Raw genomic sequence first — 8,219 nt, forward strand, 5'->3', positions numbered from 1 at the left:
AGGCCGGGACACACTAGATCAGTGGTGCCTTTGGCCCCAGGTGCCAGGCTGGAGGCCCCTCCCCTCCTGTGTTCTGCCTGACCAGGAGTCTGGTCTCCACCTGCCTTTGCCCAAGTGGCCAAGTGAAGAGGTAGCCGGTTTTCCACCCCTTCGTCTTTTTTCCACAGAGCTCTCCCGTTGACCATGGTCTCCAGGTGGTCTGGTGAGGCTGCCCTGGCCCACTCCAGCTGTAGGGGTGGAGGGCAGACATGGGAGGGCAGGGAGGCTCCCTGTGGGCCTGGCTCATCCTGCCCTTTTGCTTCCATCTCCCAGAGAGATGTTTATGTCTGAGGCTCTGATAGGGCAGCCATAAAGTCTCGTAAAAGGCTTTGCTAAAGCAAACACCCCTTCTGGCCGCTCCCAGGCCCACGTTCTGAGTTTGCTATCAGGGTTGTGCCCTTCAAATCACAGTTTATCTAATGCTGATCAATTAAGACTGCCACAGGCTTAAAAAGCAATCAGGCTATCAGTGCAAACTCTGGGGCCTCAGGGCGAAGCGGGCACAGCTGGGCGTGTGCAGGCAGCCCAGACAGATCCACAGGCCTGTGGGTACCGCCCACTGTACTGTCCTGCCATCCTATGGGGAGGACTCTTATGGGGGCCCTGAGTTGGAGCCTACCGGGCCCAGCCAGACTCGTGTCCAGGGTGAGTGTTCTCCCAGGCTGGCCTCCCGCTCCTGGGATCTGGCTGGCCTGGCCCCTCTGCCCTGGGCCAGTTGCAGTGGAGGCCCTGGCCCACCCCTGGTGCCAAGTCACCGTGCTGATGGGAGGCTGGACCCACTCAGGCAGCACTCCTAAAGCTGGCCAGCAGGATGAAACTTCTTGTCAGGTTTAGCTCTGTATCTTTATATATGACCCAGGGGAATATAATACCTTAAAGGAGTTTGGAAATCTCGTTCTGTGGGTTTCTGTTTTAAGATGCAGTTGGAGTGCCCCCAACGTTAGTCATCTGGCGGTGTTGGTAGTACAGGCCCCATGCCTGGTGGTGAAGGCTGTACCCTCATGTGGGAGCCTAGGGAGTCTGGTGGACAGAGCTCACGACGTGGAGTCACTCCGACTCGCTGTTCGAGCCACAAACATGCCCTGTGGCTGGAGCAGCAGGGAGCCGTGACCCCGGCGGCTGCACCTCATCTGCATTTGTGCCCCCTTGGGTCAGCAGCCGTGGTGACCAGGCTCACTGTGGCCTACCTTCTCCTGGAACAGGCTGTTCTGGAGCGAACGGAAGATCACCAAGGCCAGGGAGTGGTTCCACCGCACCGTGAAGATCGACTCGGACCTGGGGGATGCCTGGGCATTCTTCTACAAGTTTGAGCTGCAGCACGGCACAGAGGTGAGATGCTCCACCAAGCACAGCAGCTGTTCCTCTGCTTTCGGGCCCTTTGTAGGGGTGGGGTGGGGTGGTTATAGGAGACATTCTGGACGTGCAGGTTAGTCTGGGGGTATCATCCCATAGGTGACAGTCTGGGGTGTGGACCCCCAGGACCAGCTCATCAGTTCATGTCAGATCACGTCAGCCTTTGGTTCCTTACCCCTCAAGTTGCCTGTGTCACCAGCAGCTTCTGGACGCTTCTATCCTATCTGGGTGTCAGCTCACGGAAGGTGGACTCAGGCCCTTCTGAGTGAGATGCAGACTTGGGACCTGTGTGTTGAGGCCTGGAGACTGGCAGTCCAGTGTGGGGGGTGCTGCACCCCCTGGGATGGAGGGGCTCTGTGCTCCACTGGAAGGGGGTCTATGCTCCCCAGAATGGGGGAGTTCCATGCTCTGCTGAAACGGGTCCACACTCCCCAGAACAGGGGGTTCTATGCTCCACTGGAATGGGGTTCATGGTTCCCAGAATGGGAGGGCTCTGTTCTGCTAGAAGGGGGTCCACGCGCCCCAGAATGGGTGTGGAGGCTCTGTGCTCTGCTGGAAGAGGCTGTCTTGAGCAGCATGCCTAAAAGACAGCTTTGCTTGGAGGTTCCAGGTGCTTCCGGGACTTGCTCCCCTCCATCAGCGGGGGTGGGGGGGGCGCCCTGCTAAAGCAGCTGTGTGTCCCCAGGAGCAGCAGGAGGAGGTGAGGAAGCGCTGCGAGAACGCGGAGCCGCGGCATGGCGAGCTCTGGTGCGCCGTGTCCAAGGACATCGCCAACTGGCAGAAGAAGATTGGGGAGGTGCTCGTGCTGGTGGCCGCCCGCATCAGGAACACCTTCTAGAGGCCAGACTGCCCCACGGGGACAGCCGCTGCAGGGCTGCAGGCCGCACTAGGGGCTTGTGTGGCTCCGCAGGCAGCACCTGGGATGGGGGGCTCTGTTCTGCTTGCCCATTAAATATTTTTAATTTCATGACCGACGCGTCTTTCCTGGACCTCTTTGGCGTGCGCGTCACCACCTCACTCAGCCGCGCCGTTGTTTTGCTGCACCTCTGCAGGTAGGACAAGGAGGACACACAAAGGGTCCAAGAGCTTCACCGCTGGCTGTGCCGGGCAGGGCCGCTAGTAGTTCTTGGCTTCAAAAAACCTTTTGCAGAGAAAACGGCATGGCGGCTCCGCAGTGCCCAAGGCTCATGGAGAAGGTCTCCATCACCTGAGGCTGGTGACGGCTGCTTGGGGGCACAGCCGGTGTGTGGCTTCTCAGTGAACGTTCCCTGTGTCCCACTTGGAGGGCTTGCTAGTTCCTCCTGCATCAAGGGGTGTGAGGGGAGGCACCCAGCATCCAGGAGTGTTTGCAGCTGCACAGGGTTGTGCTGTGAGAAGACTGAAGCAGGAGCTCCCTGGGGTAGGGGGGTGGTGCCCCCCAATGCAGCACAGCCCAGGACAGTGGGGCTCCTGGGAGTCTGCAGCCAGCAGCAGAGCCTGCCTCTGCCAGGGAGTCCGAGGCACATCTCCAATGAATATGTAACCAAGAACAGACTTTCCCGCCTTTGCAGGTAAATTTTATTCTTCCTAGTTTATAATCAGCAATTTCATTTTGAGGACATTTTAACTGTCCTCTTCTGTAGATTGGAAAATGTGCTACCTGGGAGACTTCTCCATTTTTCACTTGCTAGGATGGATGTGTGACAGCGTGACAGCCATAGACCCGGCCCCGCCCCCACCACCCCTAGGGCCTCCGCAGCCTGAGAAGAGCAAGTAGGACCCTGTAGTGCCTCAGGGGGCCTAGCCCAGGGCGCAGGCTTCAGACCAAGGGCATGGGTAGCCCAAGGCTAGTGCTGGTGGTCGTCAGTCTGCACTGAGCCCCTGTGTGCAGGGCCTGAGCTGGCCATCCCTAGAGGAGCCCTCCCCTCATGCTATCCATGAGGTCCAGATCTCTGTTCTCACCTGGCGCCGCCAGGGGCCTGCTGGGTGTGTGGATGCATGGGAATTGCAGGAGACATTGGCCTGTGTGAGGTCTGGACTGCTGGTGGTCCGGAGCCATTGGGGTCCTTTGCATTTTCCTTGAAGAGTGGTCCTGCAGCTTCTAAAACTTGAAAGCCATTGCTGTGGTCTTTACAAATGTAGAAACAGGCCCAGACTGTGCCAAGACTAAGGCCCTGTGCGTGTCAGGGATAAGGGCTTCAGCAGGGCCTGGGGGAATCTCGGAGCTGTTGAATGTCCTTCCTGGGTCTTCTGATCTGTGAGAGAATTATTGTTTCCCATCGCTTTGAGATAGACTGAACCCCCAATGTTTCTTCCTTTCTTGAACTGCGAGTTTTGTACCCCAGGGTAAAGGCAAGTGTGCTCCAGAGGCCTGATCTGAGGCATCCTTCTCTGTCGCCCAACTCCTGCCCCCTGCACCGTTTCAAGGCTGCGACCCTGCACCTTAGACCCTGGGCACTTGAGGCCAGCTCCCTGGGACTGTCTGGTCTGTGGGACGCACTATACTGGGGTAGGCCCTATTTGTCCAAGGGCACAGCCCTCCCCGGCACAGGAGGCCCCGCAGGGTCTTTTCATGCTGGAGCTGTCCTTGAAGGGCAGAGGGGCTCCAGACGCCTGGGAGCCCAGGAGTGGGGAATGCACTCGGGAAGTCCCGCCTCAGGGGAGCTGCTGGGGCAGGACCCACGCCAATGGGGCAGGGGTGGAGTCAGGTCCTGTTCACCTGGTTTTGATGTCCCACCTCGGAGGCTAGGGGCCCCCACATTCTGTGCCTGTGAGCAGCCCGTGGTGGGAGGGGGCACAGACAGGCCTCCTGGGGCCGCCCCCACCCCTGCCAGAGCAGGCCGCCCTGAGGCCAAGATCCACAGGGACTGACTGGGAGAGAACCCCAGGCAGCTGCCACCCTCCAGAGTCAGGTTAATTGAAGATGCGATTGGATAGGAGGGAGGGGGCGGGCGGGCTGGGAGTCGTCGCCTCCTCCCCTCCTTCTCTGTCCTCCTTCCCTCTTCTTCCCTCCTCCCCACTTCTGTTCGGAAGAGCCAACTTCAAAAGCCTCGGTCGCCCGCCGACCAGGGAAGCCATTGGCCAGCCCCAAGGCCCTTTGGAGTGGCAGGCGGGCCCTAGCTCCCAGTCTAGGATCCAGGTCATGTGTGTGGCCAGAGGACCCTGCCCCTGACGGGCCCATGGTGAGCAGGTCTGGGGAGGGGGCTCAAGGGGCACGGGTGGCTGGGAGCGAGAAGGCCCGCAGATGCCTGCTGCCCCCTCTGCCCCGGTGGGAAATTCCCAGTTGGTTCCCAGCACCGAGGAGCCCGGGCAGGGTCCGCTCGCCCTGGCCTTCCTGGAAGTGTGAGGGGGAGGGAGGGAGGGCCTTCTGATTCCTGGTGCAGCGGGCTGCCCTTGTCCTGGGTGCCTTCCTGGGACCCCTTGTCAGCCCGGCCCCCTGCCCAGCAGCAGGTTCTCAGCTCATTGTGACCTCTGACCTGTGGCAGGCAGTGGCATTTCTGTGTCCCCTCTCCTGGGGACAGCAGGCTCATTGCCCCTACAGTGTGAGAAGCTGGAATGGAGTCCTTCCTGTCTCGATTCACAAGATTGATTTCCAGACTCAGCTGGGGCCTGCAGGGTGGGTGGTATGGGGGGGGTCAAGGGTAGGTTTGGGGGCTGGGGCACACAGTTCTCTGAATTGTGAGCTTTGGGGGGCTTCCCAAGAGTGTTGTCTCCCCTGTTCCTGGGGTTGGGGGCTGTGGAAAGATTTGTCTGGTGGGGCTGTCGCTCCCTTGTCACCCTGGGGGTTCCCCAAGCCTTCCCCTTCCCATGGGGTGTGGCCTGGGGCCTTGAGTCCTCTCCTCTGTCCTTCCTGGGTTGGGGGTGGGTGGGAGGTGGGTTATAGCAGAGCCAGGGGCAGGACTGCCAGGCCACTGTGGGGAGTGGGTTCCTAGGGGATCAGCTGAGCGACCCAGAGGAGAGCCCTTCACAGCCCCTCTGTTCCCCGTGCCCCTTGTGTTGGGGGTGGGCTGAGTTCAGTGAGAGGAGAGCTCAGTCCTGTGGGGGTGGTGCCCAGAACAGCAAGGACGGCTAATTGGACCCTTAGATATGGTCAGGGACTCAAGCTGAGGCTTTCTGAAAGCTGGCCCTGCTTGGCCCGGCAGTCCTGGGTGGGCACTTCCTGCCCTCCACCCTGGCCTCCCACCACCCCACCCTGCAATTCTGCACCCTGTGGTCCAGATTTTGTCTTGTCTGTGGGCCACCGTCCTTCCCTGAAATAGGCCAGTGGTTTTCCTCACCTAGGACTTTGTGGAGTGGAGGTTGTTCTCTATGCAGGATGGAGACATTGGTAGTAAGGTTGGAACAAGGCAGGCCTCCTACCTGTGGCTGAGCAGAGTGCCTGCGGGCACATGGAGGGCAGCCCTGGCCGCACCTCCATCCCCACCCGGCAGACCTAGTGCCTGCCCTGACCCAGTGTCCCCTCCAGGTGTCCCTCTCGCCCGCGCTCTGCGCCCTCCTGCTGGCACTGCTGGGGGTCACGCCGGGCCGGGCAGGGCTCCGCGCTTGTAGCGTCCCCGACGTTCTCCGGCACTACCGCGCAGTCATCTTTGAGGACCTACAGGCTGCGGTGAGGCGTATTGGGCCCAGGCCCGAGGGGACGGCGACGGGCGCCAGACACCTGCATTTCACTCACAACAACCTATGGCGGGAACGGGCGGGGGCCTCCTGTGGAGCCCAGAAGGTACAAGAGGGCCCGCCCGCCGCCTCGCTTGGGCCCTCACGGTAGCGTCCCTGCCCACCCGCTGTCCTCGCTTCTCTCCCCAGGAGCACAGTATCCTCTTGTCCATCACTTCCCTTGGTCGGACCTTGCGCGGGGCGGTGTCCGGGCGCCGCCGCGGGGCCCTGGAGAAAGCAGCGTGGACGGTGGCCGTGCGCACCGAGGCGGTGATGCGGCGCCACTGCTGGACGCCGCGCCAGGTGCGTGTTGCTGTGGGTGTGCCTGCTGGCCGGCCCCATTCGCCTGTCCAATGTCTCCCCATCGTTCGGGCGCGACTCCCTTCCCCGGGGGCTGAACGCGAGCAGCGGGCGGGCAGGCGGGGACGGACCGTGCGCTGGCTGACCGCTCCGCCCCTGACAGCGGAGCCCGCGGCGTCCGGAGACACCGCCTGCCCAGCGCCGCGGCGGCCGGAGGCGGCTGCTGCTGCGCGCCCTGGACGCAGTCGCCACCTGCTGGGAGAAGCTGTTCGCGCTGCGCGCGGCGGCAGCTGGCGGCTCCTAGCGCACCACGCCCCGGCCCGGCCCCGTGGCACAGGTCCCGCCCCATAGACCCGACCCCGCCCCGCGGTACTGCTGCGCCCCGGCACGCCCCTTAGGCCCGGTCCTGCCCCTACCACCACTGGGGTGTGGGCGGCGGGGGACGAGCTAGTGGGGCCCGCGGAGGTCGGGCCTCGTGCGCTGAAGGCGGCGGCTCAGGTTTTTCCTTGTCGCGGCCTGGCTCTCCGGGGACGCGGGGCTGGAGGGCGCCGAGACCTCAATAAACGGAGCTGGTGCTGCTGGCCTGCTGCTTTCCTTTGCCTGCTCTGGGCGGGGGGAGGGGGTCGCCTGGGGTCTGCGCCCTCGTGGGGAAGGGGAAAGACAGGCCGGAGTAGGGGATGAGGCAGCAGGGGGCAGACGCGGGACGCTGGACGCGGGCTCACGAGGAGGGAACTCCTGCGGCTCCACTGGGGGCCCTAAAGAGCCGCGTGCCCCTCCCACTCCCGTCCGGGCAAGGGAGGGGGTGTGATGGAGGAGGGGAAGACTGAGCTGGGGGAATTCGGAGCAAAACAACCGGATAAAGGAAACCGGCAGGAGGGAAGCACGAGCCGCTGGACCTTGCTGCGAGTGCGGCTAGGTCATTTCCTACGGCCAAGGCCCCAGAGACATCCAGCCCCCTCCGTGCTCAAGTTCCCCCCCACCCCGGGACTCGTTGTCTCCTGCCCCAGGACCATGCAGCTGCTTGGCGGGATGGGGTGATGGCACTGGCGCCCCTGATCGCGCCACCCATAGCCTATATCGGCCCCGGAGTCTGTGGCCCTACAGGGAAGGCTAAGGGGGGCAAATGAAGCACCCGCTGAGGGCGACGTCGTCCTGCCCCCTCCATGACATCACCCCTCCATGACGCCCACACCATGTGGAAGAACCCCGCAGCCCCAAATCAGGCCTTGCCTCTCTCATATCTGGCAGATCAGGGACCAGCTAGAGAGTGGAAAGGGCTTCCTCACCATCCCTCAGCAAGAGGGAGAAATAACCACAGAAGGCTGACCTGGCTGAGCTCCCCGCCTAGACGCATTGACGTGTTAACGCACGGAGCCTGCATAGTGGGAAGCGTTGAAGCACAGGGAGGTTACTACACTTGTCCCAAATCACACAGCTAGGAAGTGTGAGGTGAGACCCAGCCTAGAACACAGTGTACCTGTGTGTGCCCCACAGAGGGCTGGTGGCCAAGCCACAGGCTGCTCTGCTAGTGTCTGGTGGCACACGTATGGTCCTTGGATCCCACGTGTGTGGCATGTGCTCCAGCAATGCTTCCCAGGACTCTTGATAAGGCACAGTCTGGTGGGGGGGACCTGGGAGGTTTCCCCAGAGGCTCTGTCAAGCCCCAGGCCAGTGGCTGGGTGGATGCTGGGGGTGGGGGCCTGTCATGGTTGAGATGGTGTCCAGATGGTGTTGAGAGGTGGTGGTGTGGACCCCAGAATAAAAGGCTGAGGTGGGGGAGGGGTTCAGTTGACTTTGGAGTTTCTGGCCTGAGTACCTGGGTGGGCTAGCAGAACGGGCAGGAAGAGGAAGGGTCAGGTGTTCTCAGGGGCAGCCAACTTCTTGCACTTGGACCC

General features: G+C 62.1%; 2 protein-coding genes across 3 annotated transcripts in view; both read left to right on the forward strand.

The window, feature by feature from the left end:
- The window catches only part of PRPF6 (pre-mRNA processing factor 6), a 38,055-nt gene extending 35,693 nt beyond the window's left edge, over window positions 1–2,362 (forward strand). Inside the window, exons 20-21 of one of the 2 annotated variants that reach the window (XM_064276405.1) lie at window positions 1,242–1,368; window positions 1,492–2,071. In XM_064276405.1, coding sequence (XP_064132475.1) covers window positions 1,242–1,368; window positions 1,492–2,058 — 694 coding nt within the window. In that variant the 3' untranslated portion in view covers window positions 2,059–2,071. The other variant, XM_003421759.4, reaches the window with a different exon arrangement.
- On the forward strand, window positions 2,359–6,628 carry C24H20orf204 (chromosome 24 C20orf204 homolog). Its single transcript, XM_064276449.1, has 5 exons — window positions 2,359–2,444; window positions 4,562–4,713; window positions 5,802–6,091; window positions 6,175–6,327; window positions 6,488–6,628. Exons 1-5 carry the CDS (start codon window positions 2,359–2,361, stop codon window positions 6,626–6,628), a joined length of 822 nt encoding a protein of 273 aa, XP_064132519.1.
- Window positions 6,629–8,219: the final 1,591 nt, after the last annotated feature.

The sequence above is a fragment of the Loxodonta africana genome, chromosome 24 (assembly GCF_030014295.1).
Source record: "Loxodonta africana isolate mLoxAfr1 chromosome 24, mLoxAfr1.hap2, whole genome shotgun sequence".
Taxonomy (NCBI): Eukaryota; Metazoa; Chordata; class Mammalia; order Proboscidea; family Elephantidae; genus Loxodonta; species Loxodonta africana.

Bases quoted from the DNA above. Each gene is read 5' to 3' on its own strand.
- C24H20orf204 (XM_064276449.1), top strand. From the start codon at position 2,359: ATGACCGACGCGTCTTTCCTGGACCTCTTTGGCGTGCGCGTCACCACC. The intron at 2,445-4,561 runs GTAGGACAAGGA...CATGGTGAGCAG, and splicing joins GTTTTGCTGCACCTCTGCAG to GTCTGGGGAGGGGGCTCAAG. The intron at 4,714-5,801 runs GTGAGGGGGAGG...CCCACCCGGCAG, and splicing joins GCCCTGGCCTTCCTGGAAGT to ACCTAGTGCCTGCCCTGACC.